The sequence below is a fragment of the Cavia porcellus genome, unplaced genomic scaffold (genome assembly GCF_034190915.1).
Source record: "Cavia porcellus strain 051 isolate PalLab524CR breed Dunkin Hartley unplaced genomic scaffold, mCavPor4.1 scaffold_6, whole genome shotgun sequence".
Classification (NCBI taxonomy): Eukaryota; Metazoa; Chordata; class Mammalia; order Rodentia; family Caviidae; genus Cavia; species Cavia porcellus.
This window is the reverse complement of record NW_026947489.1, coordinates 21,626,798-21,651,869: the sequence shown is the minus strand read 5'-3', so window position 1 is coordinate 21,651,869 and position 25,072 is coordinate 21,626,798. Positions and strand designations below refer to the sequence as shown.

Here is a 25,072-nt window from a genome sequence, read left to right as displayed (position 1 = left end):
TAAAGATGGAGAGAAGAGGGCTACATAATTCAGTGAGGCCCCGAAACAGCACTCCTGTAGTCCCACTTACTTGGGAGGCTGAGGCGGGAGGGTCACTGGGGCCCCTGGTTTCCAGAAGGACCTACAGAAGGCAGAGTTTGGCACCCCACTCAGGACCCCTCTGTCTCTCTGACGGAAGCTTTCTTTCCCTCAATAAACATATTCCGCTCTTCACCTGCACTGTTCCTAGAATTCATTCTTCAGTTTTAGACAACACAGTCTCGTACCACAGGAGTGAAGTCTAGCAGGTTGAGGGTTTCTTTCCTCTGAATCAATACCACTCAGTGTGGGGGAACCATGGCAGGGGGAATCAGAATGGAAAGAGCAGAGGTTTTAAGTCACTGTGATTTCAATACGCTTTTTAAATTGTTTTAATCTTTTTGTGGTATTTTTGAGTCAGAGTCTCACTGTGTAGTTCAGCCTAGTTTTGAATTCACTACTTAGCCCAGGCCTTGAACTCTGGCCATCCTCCTGTCTCAGCCTCCTGAATGCTGGAATTAAGGGTGTGTACCATCATGCCTGGTTTGAATATGTTAACTTTTTCCAGTTGTACAAAAATACAAAACCAAAAATACAAACCCATTGCTAGAACCCCTCCCAAAGCCTTCAAAGGTACCCTAGAAGTGAGTACTCCTGAAACACAAGCAGACTCAGCCATGGGCAATACAAGGGCTACTTATCCTCCAGGGTAAGAGGCCAACTTCAGTGACACAAGATTAAATCACAGAGAATCTGCAAATACTGTTTGAGATGTTTTATCCATATATTTGATATTTAGAAATAAGAGTCTTTAAATGTAACAGAAGTTTCTATGAGGTTTTCTTTTGTTTTGTTTTGAGACAGGTCTCGTTATGTAGCCCAGATTGGCCTCAAATTCATGGTGATCCTCCTGCCTCAGCCTCTGGACTGCTGGGATTTCAGAAGTACACCGCCACACCTGGCCTTCTCTGGAGATTTTCTGTAAAGTTTCTTACCATGTCTGCACTGTCCGGAGTAATGGGATCCATAGTACTCTGGGGAGAAAAATGAAAAATTAGCCCACGATAGGTTTGCTATCCCGTTGCCCTGTAATCGCCCCTGAAGGCCACTGTCTTCCCAGTTCTTCTTGTGGGAAGTAAATCCCTGCAGGACCAGTACTGGGGTGGTCTTCTGGCGTATAGGACTTTAACACATGGGCCCCCGTTACATGGGATCCTAAACTGTACTTGGGGAAACCAATACTTAAAAGACATAAGAGGAAATAGTTATGAACGGAGGTGAGCACTGTTACAAAAGTAAAAATCAAAGCATTTCTTTTTTTTGAGACAAGGTCTTGGCTCTGTAATTCTGGGTCACCTTAAGATCACTATGTATCCCATGCTGGTCTCGAGCTCATGGCAGTCCTCCTGCCTCAGCCTTCTAAGTGCTGGGATTACAGGAATCACTACCTACCTGGCTCGAAAGTGTTTGGCTTTTTTGATTTTTAAAAATTATTTATTTAGTTTTAAAAGTGCTTCTTTTCTTGGTATGTATGTATGCATGTATGTAGTTATTTATTTATTGACAGGGTTTCACTATGTAGTTCAAACTGGCCTTGAATTCCTTTTGTATCCCAGGCCGGCCTCCAACCCAGTAATCCTCCTGCCTCAGCCTCCCAAATGCTGTGATTACAGGCAGGCACCACCATGCCTGGCATTCTTGTCTTGGTTTTGACACATAAAAATTGGACACATTTCTAGGGTTCTGTGTGACGTTTCTGTACTTGTATATACTGTAATGTTTGGGAAGTGACTATTTATGATTAACAAAATATAGTCATAATGTTGACAATTTTATTACATATATATTTGGTTCTGGGGATTGAGCTCAAGGCCTTTGCCCTGCACTAGATACACTGCCACCTATTTATTGGTTTATTTATGTATGTATCTATCTATCTATTAGACAGGGTCTCACAGAGTCATTAAATTGCCCAGGCTGGGCTCAAACCTGAGACCCTCCTGCCTCAGTCTCACAGAATGCTAGGATTATACACATACACCTCCACACCTAGGTAAATATAATTTATAGTAAAGAACTGTCATTGTACTGTTGCAACAGGCATTAACTGGTTACTTCCCAGGGTATGGGAGAAAACCAAATTATGGTGCACTAACACCCCCAACCCAAGGTGCTCTTCCTATTTGGATTATAAACTGTCTATCCAAAACCCATCAGTAGGGTGCTAATAAAGCAGGCTGCTATGGGATTGGCTGGTGAGAAAGCAGTCAAAAGTCTGGCCTCAATCCAGAAAATTCATCATCCAGTGAAGGCAAAGGGACTTTCACACATTGCAAGCCATTAAAAACCAAGGGAGTCAGGCCTGGCCCCCACTCTGAAGACGCACGGTGGGCAGACTGTGCCCGAGGCGCCCAGCGGCTCAGCAGCAGGGACGGGAGCCTTTCCCTGCGTGTCCCTCGCTAACTGCACAACTGCGTCTTCACGCCTGACACCACGTGGTCAGGTTTTGGTTTGGGCTCCAGGGACTGAACTCAGGCTGGCTCTTCCCACAGCTACATCCCCAGTCCTTTGTGTGGTTTTTGAAAGAGTTGTTAAACTGGCCTAGCTGACCTGGAACCTGCATTCCTAGGATTACAGATGTTTGCCCTCATGTCTGGCGTGATACAACATATTTAACCGGTGCTCGCTAGTTATTGTTGGTTAAGGAAAAAGAAAAATATTAAGTGTACATTGTGTACACAAATTAAGTCTTAATCTCTATCCTGAGCACCCTATCCTGCAGACACAGCAGCAGGCCAGGGTATTATGTGACCAGGCTGAAATAGTAGTGTTTCTATTTTCTCAAATATATGTAAGAATATTAACAATATTCCCTTTGTGGTAGGGCGTGCTGGGAGGCTGAGGCAGGAGGATCGTCAGCAGTTTTGAGGCCAGTCTGGGCTACATAGGGAGACCCTGTATCAAAAAAAAAAACAAAAGCAAACAAAACCACTCCCTTTATAGCACAGTCTGGGAAACTTAGTGGAATTCAAGGCATTAAACGATTATTTCAGCGTAGGAGGAGAAATACTACCTAGGGGACAGGGATCACAGAGGAAGAGCCGCATTCCAGAGAAATGCCAGATGGGGTCTCACAGATGGAGGACCCCAGCTTCCCAACACTAGACTTGTCTCTACTTTTTTTAAAAAAACTTTATCCAAAGCAAATCAATTTTGGAGACACGAACCACGGTTTCTGCTTCCCTCCCAGCGCGTCTAGAGGCCTCACTTGGAACTGCGGTGGATTCGAGGTGCCGGGGACCCTGGGCAGGGTGAACTAGGTCGGGGACCCACAGATGCTTCCTACCAGCGGTCTCACTTTTTTCTTCGGGTTCAGGGTAAGTGGCAGGTGCTCGGCCTCCTTCAGCCACGCCTCCCTGGGCAACTTATACACGTCCAGCCACGTGTCGCCAGCTCCTGCACTGGGAAATTGAAGACTCCCTGAGCAACAGCCAGCAGGGACCGGTCTGAGCCAGGGCCGGCCGCCTGTGCTGCACTGCTGGCTCGGACCACGGGAGCTCGGCAGTGGGAAGGTGACTTGGGCAGACGGAAGCACACGTTGTTTCGTCAGGGTGACTACAAGTCTCTGCCAAGCAACCTGGAGAGCTGGCGCTCCCTGCCAGCTGTGTTGGGGACTCAGGCCTCTCACTCAGCTGTGGGCCAGACTCTGCCGTGTAGGGCTCTGCTGCAAAGTCATTCTAGGGGCATTTCCATGCCTGTCTGACAGGGAGGTGGCACAGGTACAAGCAGTGTGAGCGTGCTGAGGCAGGGGCAGGGCAGAGTTGGGAAAGATGCCCCAAGGAATTCTGACCGATGTCTGGGGAGAAGACAAGGTACAGGGCAGGCAGGGGACTTATTCTGTTACAGAAATGGGCTCTGCTTCTGCCCAGCTGGGAAAGGCCACTGTTGGACCTGCCTATGGATCCCCTTAAAGCACAACCACAAGCCAGCCTACTTTCAGGCTCCCTGATCCGTAAGACGATAAATGTCTATTGTTTTGGGAAAGAGTATGAATAGAGACTCATTTAGTCTAAATGTTTACAAGTTGAAAATCAAGACAACAAACGTTTGAATAACATATGTTCTGCCAACACAGGTAAGAGTGGGTGATGGCTGCTTAGACTGATGGGCAGAATTTGATGAGGAATGGACATTTGCATCATTTCTCCCAGCATTCCTGTAATCTCAGCCCTTGGGAGCCTGAGACAGGAAGATCACTACAAGTTCAAGGCCAGCCCGAGCTACATAGTGAGTTCAAGGATGGCATGAAACACACAGCAAGACTTTGTCTTAAAACAAAACAAAACAACAACAACAACAAAAACATGAATACACCACCTCAAACTATCTCCCCCAAAATGGTTTTTAATTACTGCAGTGGCTGTAACAGGTGTCCCATGAATGTTTATCCTGCTTCCCGCATGTGTCTAAATCATCTCCCCCTTGAGTGTGGTCTGGACTGAGTAACCTGCTCCTTACAGATTGTAGAAAAGTGCCTACTTTGTCAGCTGCCCAAGAGACTGAGGCAGGAGGATTGCTTGAGCCCAGGAGCTTGAGGTCAACACTGCAAGACCCTAAGCTTCTCAGCAAAACAACAACTAAAAAAATGAAAAACAAGAAAGAAAGAAAGAGAAAGGGAAAATAGTATCTCTGCAGTGGCGGCACCTGAGGACCATTTAACCTGAGTGATGGAGGTTTAACATAAGAAGTGAGTCATGCCGCTAAGTACCGACCACCCTCCATGTCCTGAGGAAACTGTCACTTTCCACTGTGTCCCCAACACCCGCGGCCCAAGTCAAGTCACAAGAAAACCTTCAGACACTGAAGTTGAGGGAAGTTCCACAAAACATCTGATGAGGGATTTAGCTCAGTGGTATAAGCATCTATCTTGCAAGTGTGTGGTCATGAGTTCGATCCCCGGTACCGATAAAAAAGAGAAAGACAAAAAAAAAAAAAACAAAAAAACATCTGATGGGGGCTCCTTCCAAAGTGTCCTGGCCATGGAAAGCCAGGAAAGAGCAAGAAAGCTCACAGAGAGCAACAGAGGAAAGCAAAATAGAACTTCAGGCAGCATGGTACCCTGGGAGGAGCCCGGAGCAAAACCCTGGGTCAGTGAAACACTGGTGAAAGCAGCAACAAATCTGTGGCTGAGGGTTCATAGTTAACAATAGTATTGGGGACTGCTCTGCACTGCTGGCTCAGACGGCGGGAGCTTGGCAGTGGGAAGGTGACTTGGGCAGACAGAAGCACACGTCGTTTCGCCAGGGTGACTACAAGTCTTGACTGCGAAGCAACCTGGAGAGCGGGCGCTCCCTGCCAGCTGTGTTGGGGACTCAGGCCTCTCACTCAGCTGTGGGCCAGACTCTGCCGCATAGGGCTCTGCTGCAAAGTCATTCTAGGGGCATTTCCATGCCTATCACCATCCCCTTAAAGCAAAAAGAGGGATTAAAATGTGTTACATACATGTACCAACTCCCCACAAGGAATGTAAACATTATTTACTAAGAAACTACAAAAATAAACAATTTAGAAAATAACGCATTGGTTTCTAGTGCTGTATCAAGGTTTTTTGTTTGTTTGTTTGTTTTTGGTGCTGGGAATCAAACTCACAACCTTGCATTGTGCCGCTGGGCTGTAACCCCAGCCCTGTATCACGGTTGTTGACTTAGTCTGGTATAAACCTTGGTGTCAGCACCAATGCTTGGTGAAGGTGCCAGGGACCTCTGTTTGGTCTCTGCAGCTCTTCTGTGACTCTAGCATGACTTCCAGAGCAATGGGGAACCCTCTCTACTGCCTCGGGGTGACCTTGCCTTGCAGTAAGAAGGCTGCAAAGTCCCCGCCTTGGGAGATCTCCATCTTCACACAGGTGGGCTGCTTGCTGGCGTCATCCTGAAAAGAAAAGAGGCCTGATAGGGTAGCTGCCTCCTGCTGCTTCCTGCTCCCCCATCTGTGGGACTTGCTTTTTGGTCAGAAGCTTTTTAGACTCAATTCGGTGCTGCATGGCCTGCTAGAGGTGTCAGATTTGCAGACTTAAAGTCTGTGCTGGCCATCGTTCAACTGAATCACAGTCAGTTCTGTGAGACACTAAAAAGTGGTGGTTTCCACATACAGGGCTCCACCTCGGTTACGGCAGAACCCAGAGGGGACCCTGCTATGACCACACCCAAGTTTCACCTGCGAGTCCCAGGTGCACGGTTAGGCTGGAAGGAGCTTAAAGACTACCAAAATGGGTAATGAGACTAGTTAGGTTGACAGGCTTTAGTTTATTTAATAACTAGTTAAAATGATATATTTTAGCATCAACTTGATATTATGGAAATTTTTAAACACAAAAGGAGAAAAGAAAATACTAATTTCTCAGTATGACAAATCTGGTTTTACTTACCCCTCCAAACTCACTAAATTGCTATCGTCCCTTTAAAGAACCCTAAAATATTACAGTGATTATCCCTAAATACCATCTAATATCCAGACTGTGTTTCACGTTCCTTTCATAATTAGTTTGTTCAAATCGGGATCCAAACAAAGCTCATTTATGTCGCGGGTCTCACAAGCCTTTCCGTTTGTAATCTCCCCACTTGCTTTCCTGTTTGCCAGTTATTTGCTGAAGAAAACATGAGCTTTGCCCCACATTCTGGGTTGGACTCACCCCAGGCCCTTGGTGTTGCTTAACAACTTCCATGTATTTCTTGTGAACCCGTGGCTAGATCTGAGGCTGACTAAATTTAAATCCAGTCGTTTTGCACTGTCCCCAGGGCTGGTGCCGTGCTTTTCTCATTGCATCATTTTCTGTGTTCTGGCCCACTGAGGTTAAAAGTTTGGTAACTGAGAACCCGCACTGTGGCTCTGGCTCATTAATCTGGGGATCCCAGCAGCCGCTAGTGGTCATTGCTGAGCTAAGCTGCCTGGGTGTGCGGGCACAGAACAGGGATAACTTGTCGGTTACTGCAGCTGCATTTGTCAGAATTCTACAAAAATCTATCATCGGCTAGTTGGTCACCTTGACACACAGTCCATTTGGAAAGTGGGGATAAATGCTTGATTATTTCCCTTGCTAGCTTTCAGGACACTAAATTTGTACTCTAATCTGGCAACTTGCAAAGGTGATAAGGCAGGGTTTTTTTTTTTTTTTTTAAATATGTATTATTATGAGAACGTGACTTAGTCCCAGCCCTCTAGAAGGCTGAGGATGTAGGATGGCAGGTTTGAGCCCAACCCTTGGTGATTTAGTGAGACCCTGTCTCAAAATTTAAAAAGGGCTGGGGATACAGCCTTAGCACAAAGGCTCTAGGTTCATTCCTGGTACAGCAAACAAAAACAATTTTTTTGATGCAGGTAAGAGAATTTGTGTTCTGCCTGGGGCAGCATAAAGGAAGGAGAGACCCGCTCTTCTCAGCCGTACGAGGAAACGGAGAGAAAGGCGAGGTTTGGGTTTTGCACCGGATCTTGAATGGGAGAGACTTAGGCAGCACACGCGGTACAGGTAGGGGACAGGAAAGCATCCAAGCAGAACAGCCTGGGCTTAGGAACGGGAACACAAAACCATCTGGACAGCGTAGGGACTTTGCACTACTTCACACAGGGCCTGTTCTGATTCTCAAGAGAAAAATCGGGACTGAAGCTCCCTAGCAACGTTCCTCCCTTGACAACCAGCGTTCTGCTGCCACACTGATGGATGCCTCTTCTCATTGGGTATGAGGCTCTGACCACGGAGGTGTCTGCTTCTCTCTGACCTAGGAGAGTTAGCCCTGCCTTCTGACTAAGTGAACTGGATTTGCTTCCCAGCTAAAGGTGAGCGTGCGGGAACTCACCACTTCATTGATGGCTTTGATAAGGAACAGAGCATCCTTATACAAGTAGAACAGTCGGATGATACCTGAAACAGAAGAACCACTGAGAACATAGGACACGGGAGTCACAGAAGCGTGGGGTTTGCTACTAGACTTTGTGAATTACTATCTGGAGCCCCCTCCTCACCCCTGTGCCTGTGCTGCTCGTCTCCTCTGGATGGCTTCCTTGTGCTCCCGTCTGGCCCCTCACCTACCCAGCTCTGCCTGCCTGTAAGCACATGGGCCAAAATCCATCCCTTGAGAGCCAGCCACCTGTGTGGCATGTCACCCCTTCTGTTCCACAGTTATCCACTGTAATCCTTTGTTTTTTAGCCTACAGTGTGTTAATTTCTGCTCTGATCTTTATAATTTCCTCCATTGTATGAGCTTTTGGCTTAGCCTGCTTTTGTTTTTCTAAAAGTTTGAGGTTTACCATTAAGTTACTTATATGTGCTTGCTGTTTTCCTGATACAGGTATTCACTGTTATAAATTTCCCTCTTAAGATTGCTTTCATAGTGTCCCACAAGTACTGTCATTATCATTCAACTGTATAAACTGTCTAATTTCTTTAATTTCATCTGTGACCTTTCATTTGTGATCTTTAATTTCACTGGTTGTTCAGGAAGGTGCTATTTAATTTCCATGTGTTGATAAAGTTCTTGGGGTTTCCTTTGGCATGGATTTCTAATTTCATTGCACTGTGGTCTGATAGCATGCATGGGATAATTTCAATTCCTTTGCGTTTACTTAAGCATGTTGTGAGTCAGTATATGGTTTATTTTGGAGAATCCTATGAGCAGCTGAGAAGAATGTGTATCCTGATGTGAGGTGGAACACTCTATAGACATCTACTAAGTCCATTTGCTCACAAGTTTGATTTAGTTCTAATATTTCATTATTTTTTTATCTAGTTGATCTGTCTTTTTGTGACAGTGGGGTATTGAGGTCTCCCAATACAACTGTATTAGGGCTTATTTGATTTTTCATGTCTATTACTAATTATTTTATATAGTTGAGTGCACTGGTATTTGTTGCATATTTTTTATGATTGTTATCTCTTTCTCTTGGATTGTTCCTTTTACAAGGATATAATGAACTTCTTTATCTCTCTTAACCAGTCTTGGCTTAAAATTCATTTTGTCTGCAAATAGAATAGCTACTCCTGATTTTTTCTGGGTTCCTGTCATGTGGAGTACTTTTTTCCATTCTTTGACTTTTAGTCTATGAATTTCTTGTTGAATTAAATGTTTTTCTTTTTTTGGAACCAGGGATTGAACTCCCTGCTTTCCAGGCAGGCACTTATATTGTTGAGCTAAATTCCCAGCCTTTAACTGTGTTTTTTGTATGCAGCATATTGTTAGATCTTGCTTCGTGATTCATTCTGCCAGTCTGTATCTTCTGATTGGTGAATTAAGACCATTAACATTGATGGTTGTAATTGAAATATATTGACTTATCCTTGTCAGGTTATTTTCCTGTTGTTGGCTCTCCCCTTTTCCCCCCTTCCTCTAAGAGTTTGCCATCCCTGGTAGATTCTTTCTGTCAAATGTCTTAATTTTCCACCAACTTTGAAAGATAGTTTTGTGGGGTACATCAATCTGGGTTGAAAGTTGTTTTCCTTTAGAACTTAAGGTACTTCAATGTCTCCTTGAGGGTTTATGCTGAGAAGTCAACTGTGATTCTGAGGGACTGTCTGCTATTGGTGATTTGTTTCTTTTAGGACTGTATTCTTGTGTTGAATTTCTGGAATCTTGACTATGATATGCCTGGCTGTAGGTTTGTTCTGATCATTGTTAGTTGGAGTTCTATATTTCTTGTTTATTTGTATGTCAAATTCTTTTTCTCTACCAGGAAAATTTTCTGTCATGATGTCTGTGAACATTTTTTAATGTCATTTGTGTTATCTCCTGCTTTTTCATTGACTCCAATTAAACTTGTTATTCTTTGTCTCATCTAGAAGCTGCTGGATTGATTTCTCATGGTCCCTTGCTATTTTTAAGAAATCTTTCTTTTTCTGGTCACTAACTGCAAGTCTGTCTTCAGTATCTGAGATCCTGTCCTCACATTGGCCTAAGCTGCTTTGAATACTTTCAGTGGAGTTTTTATTCTCCTGGCTAATCTGCTTGATTCTGCTTTATGGATTCCATTTCTTTCCTGTGCTATGCACTCATGACTTCCATAATTTTCTTATGCTTGCCTCTTGTTCTGTCTGTGCCTGCTCTAATGTCACACAGCATGGCGTGTATTTTGGTAATCTCTGTAGTTATCTGAGTTTATTTCTCATTTCATTTTGTCCAGAGCCTTATTTAATTGCTTTGTTGTTACCACTTCAGAGAGACCTGGTGGGAGGCTTTTGATTGTCCCGCTTCACTGGCCCCTGGATTTGCCTTTGGTGAACTGGATGTCTGGGGCTAAGTCTTCTCATCTTCTTTTCTCTCTTTTTTAAGTTTAACTCCGGGGTGATGCTTATAAGTTACCCATGCTGGGTTGCACAGTGCCAGAGAACCAGGGGCTAGGCCAAACAAGCAACAACTTCTCATCTCCAACAAAGAGAAGAGGTAAAGTCTTCCAACAGACTCAGAACCCCAAAACCAGCCACAACTGAAAGATACCTCAGAGAAGTAATCATCACCTAAGGGTCCTAAACACCACTAATAAAGCAACTCTGCATTTCTGTGACCCTTAGTTAACCTCAGTCATGGACTATCAGGACCAACAGCACCAGCCAGTGCAGCTCCATGTCTGCGGCTTCCATGTCTCTCTGCAGAGGCCTCTGTGGTAGCCAGCTGTCACAGTCACCGTGACTGTGTGTCTCACTATTGAGTCCCGACTCAGGGCCTCCACTGTAATCCTTTTGTGAGCTCATAGCCTTTGAGAATAAAGATCATCTCACCAGGCCAAGGGCCTCAACCCCAACCACTCCTCACGTGATTCATTCAATTGAATGAATAACTGATTCCATTGCTCTGGTTCCTGTTTGACTATGGCCTCTGGTGTATGAGCATCAGCCACCACGACTTCTCTCTTCTTTTTCTAGTTGCCTCCCAGATACCCAGAACCTGCCTTGGTGCCTATGATAGAGGCCCCCTTGAGGTATCTGGCAATAGGGGGTGACAGCCTGACAGCCCAGTGGAGACGCATGGGCACCTCTTTTATGTCACTGAATGTACCAGTGACACAAGGCTGCTGGCCTTCAAGTCTGTCAGGCCAGGGGCTGCACAGACCTGGAATCATAAGTGTAACGCATTGTGATTACTACGATCCTCTTTATAGACCAAACCCCAGAACAGCAGCTTCCCCACAGGGGTCCTGCAGGTGCCTCGAGGCTGTTAATGCTCAGGGGGAGTTCACAGCTCCTCAAAGCCTGTCTCCTGGCTGCTGTCAAGCAATGGCATGTTATCTGCCTAGCACCTAAGGCAGGGAGGAGACTGCTTTTCCTCCCTGCTGAGACACCTCTTTACCTCCCTGCCCCAAACACATATTTCATCACTTGCTAAATTTTTCTATCGTAGTCTTTTTGTTTTTTAAACTTTTTATTTTGTGCTAACTTTATGCTTATAGAAAAGTTGTAATAAAATAGTACCAAAAGTTCTCTTATATCCTTCGTCGCATGTCCACCAACAGAGCATCTGACATGAGCACAGTGCATTTTTTACTTTTCACTTTAGCAGCTCCTGGCTTGGCCCAGACCTTGACAATCTCGCCTTCTATGGAGTCAGCAGTCCTTGTCTGTCTGCTTCTGGCTTTGACTACTTCAGACTCCTGCCTGCTTTGGGGTGCTTCGGGGTGCTGGCCTAAGCTGGCTGCTTTGGGGAAGATGCTTCCTTTCACATATGACTCAGCTCAGTGACCGCTTTCTGCCCTCCTGCCCAGTATTACAGGCCACCTCCCTCCCTGGCCAACACTGATACTGTCAAAGCCAGGGCAGCAGTGTGGGGTGCCCACACCCAAGGGCAAGCTAGAGGGAGTCTTGTTTTTGGGGGGCAAACAAAAGTAGCAGTTCACCTATCCAGGCCATGGATCATGGTTTCTATGCCATGATTTCCAGGAAGGCTAAGGGAGAAAAGCAAGGTCTGGTTTGCGTAGCAGCAGGATAGAAGGGTGCTGGCCAGGTGTGGGCGCCGGGCCTCTGCCTGCTTGTGGCACCCACTTTCCAGATTATCTCAAGTGCACTATATAACCTCCAGACCTTGGGTGCCTCCCCTGAACAGGGTCAGTACATTGCACTTCTCTCCTAGGACTGCTGTATGGATTAACGCTCGAAGTATTAAACAGTGCCTGGCACACCGTATGCCTTCTGTAGGCATTCATTACATGACCAGACAGAATTCTCCATGCCTGGGCCCCCTCAGACCTGGCAAGGAGATTAAATTAAATGGTCTAGAGTTAGCTATAACTTAGGCTAAAAAATAAGATGAAGAACAAATACCCATTTCATCCACAGGAGCAATAAGTATTTCACTCCCTAAATCTGTGACCCCGATGGAGGTGACATCAACCCTAAGTTTCTCCCAAGCATATAGTCGTTCGGCATTGTACAGGTTATAGATTGAGAATCCTTTGGCTCCTCCAAAAAATACGTAGTCCTGTGACATAGCCATACAACTGGGTCTTTGGCTGAGCTGGGAAAACAAAGGCAAAGAGAAAAGAAATTAATCTCAGCTGTCACTGTCTTCAAGTAACATGAGACAACTTCTCAAAGAGGCTCAGGGCTCTTCCTAGGGATATCACCCCTTGGGTCTTCTTGCACAGCATTCAGATATTCACAGCGTCTCACGTTTAGGGAAAAGTGGCCAAAGAAAACAAAGAGGCTGAGGACGATGTATATTCCCAGCACCAACTAAGGCCACATTCCCTGAGCGTCAGTCACTCTGTGCGGGGTGGGATGCACAGGTTCATGGGTGGACTCCCAACCATCCAGCAAGAGAGCGGTGACACCTTAAGGAAGATTCTCCAGGGCCAGCAACTGAATATAAAAGGCCTATGTATAATCTTTAATCAACCAGAAGGCCCTGTTTCCCCAAGTGGTTACTAGACCTATTTTGATGAGGATCACTGTGCTTATAATCCTCCCAGAATGCACCAGTCTTGTCCAGCAAAGGTTTCTGGGAGGATTCTTTCTCCAGCACTTGCAGTCGCTTTCATTTATTAATATTGCATTGAGAATCCAGAATGCCTGCTGTGTACCTGGATTTCAGAGACTGGAGTGTAGACGGTAGGCCGGATCCGGGTGCTGTCGGCTTGCCTCAGAGCAGCCCTCTCTTCAATAAGTTCCCATGACTGGTCAAACAGAAGCTCCACCAGCTTGTTGATCATCCGATAAGGCTGAGGCAGGGAATCCAGGCCCCTTTCTGGATCGTGGAGGACATAGTTCTCCTCCTCCTCCTTCTCCTCCACCTCGTCATTATCCTTAGGCCAGTCCTTCTCTAGCGCCTTGGGTGGGCCCTGCCGTGTAGAAACGGGCAGCTTCTTCCTCTGGGTCAAGCTTTCTTTGGAGGATAACATCACCAAAGCTGGCAGTGCCAACCTGTGTGAAAAGCAGAGAAGGGAAATATGGGGACTCTGAGAAGAAAGGAAAGAAAAGACCCCAGCAGCCATCTTTCTCTGGCACAGCATCCTCTGAGGACTATTTATTCCACAGCATGACGCTTCCCTTACTTATCAGAGGACTGTTACCACCTCCCTGGGATATGGTCTTTATAACTAGAATGCTATCAGGAGGGATAGCCGACTTCTGGCAGGCCAAACTAAGACAATGCCTGCTATCATGTAAGGAGAGGAATTTGGCTGCTTCTGATAGGACAGTGTTGATCTCTCTCTGTCTCTGTCTCTCTTTTCTTTTTGCACTGGGAATTGAACTCAGGACCCTGTACCTGCCAGGCAGGCACTGTGCCATTGAGCTGTATCCCTTACCAGTGGGATTCCACCCCAAATGGAATCCACCATCTCTCCTTCAATGAATGCCTTCTCCTGCTTATCCATCCCTGCAAATGGCTGTGCTCAAAGTGCCAGGCAATGGGCTATGACTCTTCTGCTTTCTTTTCTCTCCCTCAATCAAAGGCAGCTCAAGCACTCCCAATGCTTGCTGTCCAGTCTGTCCCTTCTTCCACTCCCCGTGCTGCCTCCCCTGAGCTCTGCAGGCACCGCAGCTTGGGCTTAGGCAGTTCTTCAAGAGTCCACACAAATGTCTGAGGCATGGGGAAAAAGCTACTGACTAAAACATCTCACAAAATCAAAATAATTAAAACTTAGAAACTATTGATAACTTATTAGCTCCACTAATAAAAAGTCCCGGTTTACAAGAAGAGTATAAGTAATCTGTACCTTAGAAAACTCAGAATTATGTATGAAAAGGATGCCAAGTGTTATACTTTGAAAAGCACTGAATGTGGAACTTGGGAAGCGCGGAGCGGTGGACAGGGTAGTGGATGGAGTAGAATCTCACACTGAGACTCAGCACGGGAGTCCGGTGAGGGCCCTGCTGCCATCACTATCTTTTCCCACACACTGGGGCACATTTGTGACATTTCCAGTGCCTGAATGAGAAGGCTCATTGTCACGGGGAAAGAACCACCTGGAGGGATTAGTGAGCCTGAGCTCACACTGGCCTTGCAAAAAAAGTCTCATGATTCACAGCTTTGGGTAGAGTCCTCAGAAGATTCCTATCTCAGGAGTGGAAAGAGTAGCCCTAGAACAAATGCTTCACTGGTTTTACTCATCAAATCTTAGAATTGAGACAATCTAACCATTTCTATGAAACTGAACTGCATCCTAGAATATTTACTGAAATACAAAAGTATTCATCATCTGAAGAAGGAAAGTTCACAATGCCTGGGACAAAATAAAAAATGACCTGACCTGGAGAGAGATAAGAAAAAAAATCATAATGAAGAATAAAATCACTCGATTGAAGCCAACCCAGAATCAATACAGATTTTAAGAACTAGCAGATTAAAAATTATTACTGTATTCCACATGTTTAAAACCAAGAGGAAACATTCAGCATGTTAATTAGTGACATGGGAAATATGAAAAAAGACTAAAGTCTAATTTTTATGGTTGAAAATTACAATTTCTGAGATGAGAAACATACTAGAGATTAGATTACAAACAAGATTTCAGAGCAAAACAATTAGATGGGCAGAAGATACAAAATTAAAGAGTATACTGGTTGGATTTTCCATCACTGGGGTGAAATATCTGACATACACAACCTAAAGGAGGAAAGGTTTATTCTACCTGGCTTCAGAAGTTTCAGCCCATAGTCAACTGGATATAGGGCAGAAACATCATGATGGGAGGATGTGATGAAGGAAAGCTGCCAACCTTATGGCAGCCTGAAGTAGAGACAGGGAAAGTGCCAGAGAGAAAGGCGCCAGAGACCAAATAGGGTCCTCAAGGTCATGACGCACTCACCACGAGGCACACACACACACACACCCAGAAGTGTGTTCTCCTAGGCATCTCACGTGTCAATCAAGTTGACAATTAAGAAAACCATCACAAGTCCACCCCTTATCAGTGTGACACCTAATCACATCTGTTTGATCAAGTTTAGTTTCCAAATTAATACAGTAACAGGGCTATACTTCCATCTAAAAGATGTAATCGTGCTGCATCCAACTGAAAACACACTGATTCCTCCCCCAAGAGACAAGCAATTTCCACACAAAATTGCTCAAAAGTCCAAATCCAAAGTCTCTTCTGCAAATCAAGGCAAATCTTAGCTATGCATCCCCGTAAATTTTTTTTAAAAAAATTAAATAATCGGGGCTGGGGGTTTAGCTCAGTGGCATAAGCGCCTGCCTTGAAAGCAGGCAGTTGTGAGTTCGATCCCCAGTACCAATAAAAAGGAAAAAGACAAAAAAAAAAAATTAAATAATCCCAAGATATAATGGCATAAGGTAAACATGCCCATTCTGAAAGCGAATAGGTGAATTACAAAGAAACAGGACCAAAGCAAGACTTACCAGGGAAGACATTAAATCCCACAGCTCCATTGCCAGCATTCAGTGCATGCAGTAGAGAGATGTGAGTTCCAAAGGACTTGCACAGCCTGCCAGCTGCAGCCTACATGGCCTTCCTCTCCAGCTGACTAACATCACTGCCTACAGCCTTCCTCAGCAGGTGTCCCGGCTTCTCTAACTTCCTGCAGTCTCCATTATAGCTCTGGTTTCACTCTCACAGCTTCACATTACCCACTCACGAGCCCCTGGCAGAGAACTCGATGCTATCCCTTAGTGCCTGGCATCCGAGGCCTTCATTTGAACTCTGGGTGGAAGCTTGCGTGACACCACGACTCTTGCATTTTGCATGCCTGTGAAACCAGCATCACACAGACTATACCAAAGTCTGCTGCCAGTGTGAGCAATAGTCAGGCCCCCTTAGAGCACAGCTGCAATGACCGTTGGGTGCCTGGATGGCTGAACATGTGGAAGTGCTTCTTGAGGTGGCCTAGAGTGACAGGGTAACCTGGGGCTCTCTTAAAGTAAAATGTTTCAAACAACTTCATGCTTTTCTATCCTTGAGCCTGGAATTGATCTAGTTGATTCCTGAGATGTTTGGCATTATCTTTCTTATTGTCCAAGTGAAAAAGTGCCTGTTTTCCTTTTAAATGACACTAATTTCTTTGATAGTTCCACCTTCTTTCCCTCAACTTCACACATGCTTGTTTTCTGGCAAAACTATAAACTTTTCCAGTATTTCTGCTCTGCTTTTAGCTCACAGTTCTTATTGCTGGTCACCAGATTAATTAATTTACGACATTTAAACTGAGGCTCCTGAAAAGTCTGAAGACATGGACAAAATGTAGCTAAGTTCCTTACCAGAATGGAACAGGACATTCCTCTGGTCCAGTTCCCTCTGAAATCTCAGTCACTACTGCCCACATTCCTGTCAGCATTCCAGTCTTCTGGCTTCCACCAAAAGTACCCTTCAATCTCTGCTTGCAACAATCTAAGTGTTTGTCCAGCACTCATCTTCAAACTTTTCCAGACTCTTCCTACAAACCAGTTCTGAAGGTTTCCAAACCACAGGATCAGGTATAATCGCTGCAATGGCCCTACTACTGGTATCAAATTTTTGTGTTAGCATTCCCTTTTGGCAAGATAAAATAAATGACACCTACCATTAAAGGAGAAAAGGTTTATCTTGGCTCAAGTGCAGACTACTTGACTTCTTTTTAATGGTGTCAATCTCTTCAACAATCACACCTTCTTTGCCTTAACTTTATGCTCATTTCCTTTCTGGCCAAACTGCAAGTTTTTCAAATCTTTTGCTCTATTTTTAGCTCATGGTGAAAGAGATTTGCGCCTATGGCTGGCTTGCTCCAAGACAAAAACATGGCGGAAGGGCATGGTAAAGGCAAGCTGCCTACTTTATGGAAGCACACACAGGGAAACTGCCAGAGAGGAAGGTGCCAGGAACCAGACACAGTTCCAAAGGTCACACTCCCACGATCCGCCCAGACACACCCAGAAGTGCTCTACTAACCTGCTAGGTGTCTCTCAAGCCAATCAAGTCCACAATCCAGATTAAACATGACAGTGAACTTCAAAACACAACAACAGAACCAAAATGATAAACAGAGATAAAGACAAAAATCTGAAAAGGAAAAGGACATATTATTTACAGAGAAACAAAGTAAAGAAGAGCAGTAGTTTTCTTTTCTTTTTTCATAAACAGTAGTTTTTTGAGCGATGCACCAGAAATCAAACTCAGGACCTTGCACTTGTCAGGCAGGTGCTGTGCCACTGAGCTATATCCCAGGCCCAGAACAATATCTTCAAAGTATTGAAGAAACAAACTTATACTTTAGAACTCTATATCCAGGAAGTAAAATAAAACTTTAAATATCAAAACTGAAAGAATTCATCATCAGCATATCAGAAATATAATACACATATGTAAAAACAAAAGCCTTTATGCAGAAGGAACATTGTATGGAATGCAGTTAAATTTTTTGGAGGGGTACAGTATGGAGGAGCATGGGAGGAAAGGATGAATCTACACAAAAGAATGAAAACAGCAGACATAGTTAGAAAATACAGTTTTTTTTTATTATTTGTATCTCTTTTGCTAAATTGTTTAAACAGAATATGTAGTGTGGGGCTACTAGCATAGGTAGGAAAAATGTACCAATGTAGTGCAAAGCTTGGGCTGGAAATGCAAGCCCTAACATCACTAACATCATTGGTGAAAGAGTTTGGCCCAAGCAGGATACTGTAGCTGGTAAAGCCTCAGAGGGAACCAAGGAGTTCTATCTCCCCCACCCCTAGGAATTTACCTCTGGCGCCAAACAAAGACCAATGGGCTACCTGTGCATCCCTAATGCCCCCTTAGGTTCCACCGCAAACCGAGGCTACTTATGTGCCTCCACTCCACGAGTTCCACGGATCGCTGACCCCTGGATGGAGATGCCACGCCCCAGGGGACCGGGGGTGTCTCTCCCCGCATTCTCAAAATAAAGGTCATTTATATTTCATACTTCTTATCTTTTCAGCCGCCGCCTGGCCTCCACAGTTCTATCAATTGGAAAAGGTAGATTCCAAGCGCAAATCCTGTATCAAGCATGAAGATAATAGAACAAAATTATAACTAATAAACCAGCAAAAGAATCAAAGTCGACTCATACAAATAATTTTTAAAGGCAAAGAAGAAGAAAAATGGAACAAAAAAACAAACAGCAGTAACCATGTCAATAATTACATAGCGTGTAGACTGGCCAACCAAAAAGTGGAAATGTCACATTAGATTAGTGAGCCAGACTCTGTATGTTACATACGAAAAAACTCAAATATCAGACTCCTGTAGATTAAAGCTGAAAGGGTAGAAGCAGAGGTAGCATGCTAACTTAGAAGACAACTGGGGTGGCAACATTAATACTAGATGTAGGACATTCAGAGCAAAAGTTCACTGGTAAAGTGATTCATTCATCAAAAAGGAGTAACAGTCCTAAACATTCATGTATCTAATAACAAGAGTTTAAAAATAATTGAAGCAAAAACTGAATTTTATCGAAGAAATAGGCAAATATTTAATTATAGTCAGAGACTTTAATAATCTATCAATTTTTAGAGCATGCAAAAAAAAATAATGATACAGAAGGGTTGGGATTTAGCTCAGCGTGTAAGCACCTGCCTGGCAAGCACAAAGTTATGAGTTTGATTCCTGGTACCAAAAAAAAAAAAAAAAAAAAGATACAGAAAACTTGAACAATACTATTAACTAACTGATGACTGACAGTTATGGAGCACAACTCCCCAATGACATCTAAGTACAAATGCTTTTTAAGCACATATGAAACATTTACGAAGACAAACTACAGACTGGGCCACAAACCATTCTTTTTTTGTGGCGGGGAGTGCTGGGAATGTAATCCAATGCAAAAGCCCTGAGTTCAAGCCTGATGCTGAAGTAGGTGAAGACTAGGGAAAGGTTTGAGGAGAAAATTAACAAATTCACCTCGGGACTTGGAACTAGCCGTCCTCCTACAGCTCGCCGTGCACCATCAGCTTGTAAGGAGGCATCCGGCGAGCAGTTGGATGCGGAGGCCTAGTGCTCACAAGAGTGATTTGGGTGAGGGACGGGGAAGGAAGCTGGTAGCACTTAACCAGCATTGAGCTAAAGGAGATGTAAACAGAGGCCAGCAGGGAGACTGAAGCCCATCTAGGGATGAGCAAAGGGGCAGAGCACCTCCAATGTGTCGTGGGAGAGATAGGTGGAAAACCAAGAATATTGTGCATCTTGAAACTCAAGGGAAGGAAAGGCTTTGGGAAGAGGAATGGAGCCACCAAGTCCAAAGTTTTACTGAGTGCTGGGTGTGGTGGTGCACTCCTGTAACCCTAGCACTCTGGAGGCTGAGGCAGGAGGATCACCATGAGTGCAAGGCCAGCCTGGGCTACACAATGAGCTCAAGGCCAGCCTGAACTTCATAGTGAGACCCTGTCTTTAACAAACAAACAAACAAACAAACCTTTACTGAGATCAAGCAGGATAAGGACTAAACATGAGACTTGGGGTTGATTCAGAAGTGGAGAAGTCGCTGGTGACCTTGCCTAGACCACAGGGGTGTGGTAAGTGCCAAAGGATGAGCAGAATGGGAAATCACAAAAATTCTTAACAGATTGAGTTGCAAAAAGCCAAATTAAATTGGGTGTGGTGTTGTACAGCTGTATCCTAGCACTCAGGAAGCTGCCTCAGGAAGCTGAGGCAGGAGAAATGCCAGAAGCTTGAGGTCAGCCGAGGCTGTATAGTGAGCTCAAGGCCTGCCTAAACTACATAGTAACATTCTGTCTAGAGAATAAATAAATGTTCTTTGAGTGCAAAAGAATTATTTTAGGAACCAATAAAAGAAAGATGTTTAGAAAAAGGCCAGACATGGTAGTGCATGCCTGTAACCCCAACACTCAGGAGGCTGAGACAGGAGGATTCATGAGACCAGCCTGGGCTACAAAGTGAGCTCAGACCAGCCTGAACTGCATAGTGAAACCCTGTCTCAAAAAGACAAAAAAAAAAAGTGGGGGGGGGATTAGGGATATATCTCAGTGGCATCAGCACCTGCCTGGCATGGGTAAGGTCCTGAGTTCACTACCTGCTACTGAGAGAGAGAAATATATGAAACCTCAAAATATTAGGAAATGAACACACTTCTAAATAACTGATGAATCACTACTACATATTAGAATGGCTAAACTTTATTTAAAGCTGACAGTACTAATCATGGTCAAGACTGGAGCAACAGGATTTTCAGGATCTGCTGTTGAGAAATAGTCCGTTCACTCAGGAGATGATCTGGCAAGGTCTTATGAAGTTATATCTACCATATGATGCAACAATCCCACTCCTTAGTATTTACCTCTGGAGTATGAAAACTTATGTTTGTAGGGAGCCAAGTGACAGGCATTGCTGCCTCCATGCCTCTCTCTCCTATGGGCACTGTGTCTGCCTACATTAACCATAATCCTCTCCTGCTTACATTACATATCCAGATGTGACGGTGACCCTGTTGTATCCATCTGTTTAACCTCTTCCTGTCCCAGCTCCCGCCCTTAGCCTATAAAAGGTGTGATCATTTCCTGAATAAACTGGAGGCTTGATCAGATTATCTTGACTTGCCTCTATCTCTCTTTGTCTCCCAGACGACTATCCAATGTCCTGTCCGAGTCACGGTGAGTGAACGGCAACCCCATTTCCCTTCCCGGACATGGGTCAAGTATTGAGCGAACACGAATTGTTCGTGGGAGGCCTTATAAAGGCATTAAAGACAAGAGGGGTAAGGGTTAGAACAAAAGAATTATTGCAGTATTTTCAATTTATTCATAAGGTTTGCCCTAGAGGGTTCTATAGATACCAAGAGGTGGAATAGAGTAAGAGATGCTTTAAAAGATTATTATAGAGTTTTCGGTCCAGAAAAGGTTCCTGTGACCACCTTTACATATTGGAATTTAATCTCTGAGCTGCTTGCCCAGAGGCATGCAGATCCTCAGGTTGAGGAGACAGTTACACTAGGTGAGGCTGCCCTGCGCGACTCTGTTAAATCTACCTCAAAACCATCCTCAGAAAAATCTGAAGCCTCTGATTTCTCAGATGCAGAGGATGATGGCCTGTTAGAGATCCTCGTACATGGTGATCTGCCACCACTTCCACCTGTTGACATGATCAGCAGGTCCCAGGATGGCAGCCCGCCACTCCCTGTGCCTCCATGGCCAATTGGGGATTCATATAAGCCTTTAGACCCCGGCCTTTCTGATTCTCAGGTCAACTGGGAACAACCAACACAACAAGCCTCTACATATCACCCTAACCCTGTTGCAGCACCGGCTGCTATTAGGCCGTCCCCTGACTATGATGATGCACTTAGCATCTGCTCTCAACCTTCTAGCACATTAGTGGAATTAGAGCAAAGAAAAACAGATCTTTTAAAACAGATACAGCTAGAAAAAGAATGCCAAAATCTTTCAATTCAATTGCAGGCCCTCCGAGCTACACAGTTTTATAATGTCCTTGAGATGGAGCCTGCCTCCAGCACACCTTGTAGTACGCTTAAAATGGTGCCTGGCTCTGGCAGCCAGCCTAAAATGGCTTTCCCAGTTACAGAGGCCTTTACTCCCCCACGGGATGTTGAAGAGGGCCCTGAACCACAACCTGTTAGGATACACACACCTCTCACCATGGCAGCCTTAAAAGAGTTAAAGGCCGCAGTCTCTCAATATGGCCCGACTGCCGCCTACACCATTGTGGTTCTAGATTCTTTGACTCAGGGTTGGATTATTCCTAATGAGTGGAAAGACTTAGCAAAAGCCACCCTCTCCCGAGGCAATTATCTATTATGGAGATCTGAATTTTTTGATCAATGCGAGGACATAGCCAGAGACAATGCCGCATGGCCAAACCCCTGGACCCTCGCTATGCTTACAGGAACAGGAGATTTTGCCACAAAAGAGACCCAAATGCAGTTCGATTTGGGCCTCTTTGCCCAGATTAATATGGCAGCCATTAGAGCGTGGAAACGGCTCCCCTCAGGAGGCAAGCCTACCTTATCTCTCACCCAAATAAAACAAAAGCCTGAGGAGCCCTTTCCAGACTTTGTCAATTCCCTCTTACAGGGCGGCAGAGCGTCTTTTGGGCTCCACAGAAACAAACTCTGCCCTGCTTAAACAACTGGCTTATTAAAATGCAACCTCAGATTGTCAGGCTGCAATTCGACCACATTGCAAAAAAGAGGACCTATCAGGTTATATCCGCTTATGTACAGATATTGGGCCGGTTTATCAAGGCCTAGCCATGGCTACAACACAACAAGGTTGCATAGTTACATAACCCCTTTCTCATCCTAAAAAAGATGCCATTTATTTCAAATGTGGCCAAAGTGGCCACACGGCTCGTGAGTGCAAAAGAAAAAAATAAAAATCAGTCCTCTACAAAAAACCAGGGCTATGTCCTAGATGTAAGCGAGGAGACCACTGGGCTAATGAGTGCAAAATCCAAAAGAGATGTTCACGGTAACCCTCTTTCCCCGCAGGGAAACGGGTTACGAGGCCAGCCCCAGGCCCCCAATTCTGGACAAACCTGTGGGGCTCCAAGGTTTGTCCCAACAAAAAACCATCCATTTCAGACCTTCTCAGGGCAACCCCAGGGAGTGCGGGGTTGGACCTCTGTTCCACCTCCAACACAGTATTAACCCCTGACATGGGTGTTCAGATCATGCCCTCAGGAATCTATGGGCCCCCTCCCCCCGGGACTTTTGGACTTATTGGATGTAGTAGCACTAAGCTAAAGGATTACAAGTTCTGCCCGGGATAGTAGATAGTGATTACACAGGAGAAATAAGTCATGGTTTCTCTCCTTGTCGGTGTCATACCAGTTAGGACAGAGCAACACCTTGCTCAATTGCTGCTATTGCCGTTGGCTCAAACATCTAACAAATCCATAACTCCCTATAGGGGGAACTCCTTTCCTGGAGCTTCGGATGCATATTGGGCCCAACGTATCCCCAAACAAAAGCCCCTCATGACTCTATCTTTAGATGGAAAAAGTTTCTCAGGCCTCATTGATACAGGCGCAGATGTTTCCATTATCAAAAAGGAGGAGTGGCCTACTGCCTGGCCTTTAGAAACAACCTTAACACACCTCCAAGGGATTGGACACTCAAAAAATCCACAACGCAGTTCCAAACAACTGGCTTGGAGAGATCAAGAAGGTAATCAGGGACACTTACAACCTTATGTCATAGAGAGTCTGCCTCTTAATTTATGGGGAAGAGACCTACTCTCCCAAATGGGATTAATTATGGGAAGCCCTAATAATGTTGTCACAATGCAAATGCTTAATAAGGGCTACCTGCCAAAACAGGGCTTAGGAAAAAATAACATGGGCATTACTGATCCCATCATTCCCATCCCTAACAATGCTAAAGTTGGGTTAGGCCATTTTTCTTAGGGGCCATTGACACTCCTGCGATCCATGCTAAACAAATTACATGGCTATCAGAAGAGCCGGTATGGGTTGATCAGTGGCCTTACCTCTGAAAAGCTTGCAGCCGCACAGCAGCTGGTGCAGGACCAGTTAGATGCAGGCCACATTGTCCCTAGTAATTCCCCTTGGAACACACCTATCTTTGTTATCCGGAAAAGGTCAGGGAAATGGAGGCTGCTACAAGACCTTAGGGCGATAAATAAGACAATGGTCTTAATGGGGCCCCTACAGCCAGGCCTCCCTTCACCCAGTGCCATTCCCCTGGGATTTTTTTAAATTGTCATAGATCTTAAAGATTGCTTTTTCTCTATTCCTTTACATCCAAAGGACCAAAAGCATTTTGCCTTCAGTCTTCCATCAATTAATTTTAAAGCCCCTATGCAGAGATTTCAATGGCAAGTTTTGCTGCAAGGTATGGCTAATTCCCCCACACTATGCCAGTCTTTTGTAGCCACTGCAATACAGCCAGTCAGAGATCATTGGCCACATATCTATATTATTCATTATATGGACGATATCCTCTTGGCAGGAGATGATCAAAGCCAAACCCTAAGGTGCTATCAGGACTTACAGGTTGCCTTACAAGAGGCTGGACTTCAAATAGCCCCTGATAAAGTACAGCTTACTGATCCATATACATACTTGGGTTTTCAATTATGTGGCACTCAAATACTCTCTTCAAGGCCCGAACTGAGGCTTGATGGCCTCAGAACACTTCATGACTTCCAAAAACTATTGGGAGACATTAATTGGCTCATACCATTTTTAAAACTAACTAAACATGATTTACAGCCCCTTTATGCACTGTTTCGGGGAGACATAGATCCAACTTCCCCCCAAGAGCTTACACCTGATGCCAGGAGAGCACTCAGTAAAGTAGAAGAGGCTATTGCTCAACAAACTGTTTCCTTTATGGACTACAATGAGCCTTTACAGTTTCTCATTTTTAATACAAAGCTTTGCCCCACAGCAGTGTTCTGGCAACAAGCTCCCCTCATGTGGGTCCATTTATCAGTCTCCCCAAAAAGAACACTTTTGCCTTATTTCCAAGCTGTCTCAGACCTAATAATTCAGGGTAGAAAGCAAGGAAAATGTTACTTTGGTAAAGAACCAGACATTATCATTCAACCTTTTACAAAAGACCAAATAGATTGGCTACTTCAGAGTACGGAAGTGTGGCCTATTGCCTTAGCTTCCTTTTCAGGGACTA

General features: G+C 44.7%; 1 protein-coding gene across 7 annotated transcripts in view; it reads right to left on the bottom strand.

Annotated features, from left to right (window-relative positions):
• Positions 1-25,072, bottom strand: part of Wdr93 (WD repeat domain 93) — a 65,546-nt gene that overhangs the window by 24,099 nt on the left and 16,375 nt on the right. For 5 of the 7 annotated variants that reach the window (XM_013158498.2, XM_063250035.1, XM_063250036.1 and 2 more), the window contains 6 exons: positions 13,075-13,414; positions 12,317-12,509; positions 7,869-7,933; positions 5,868-5,946; positions 3,365-3,474; positions 1,014-1,052 (listed from right to left, as the gene is read on the bottom strand). In XM_013158498.2, coding sequence (XP_013013952.1) covers positions 1,014-1,052; positions 3,365-3,474; positions 5,868-5,946; positions 7,869-7,933; positions 12,317-12,509; positions 13,075-13,392 — 804 coding nt within the window. In that variant the 5' untranslated portion in view covers positions 13,393-13,414. Of the gene's footprint in view, positions 1-1,013; positions 1,053-3,364; positions 3,475-5,867; positions 5,947-7,868; positions 7,934-12,316; positions 12,510-13,074; positions 13,415-17,379; positions 17,717-25,072 lie in introns of those variants that run through there. The other 2 variants (XM_063250037.1, XM_063250038.1) reach the window with 2 other exon arrangements.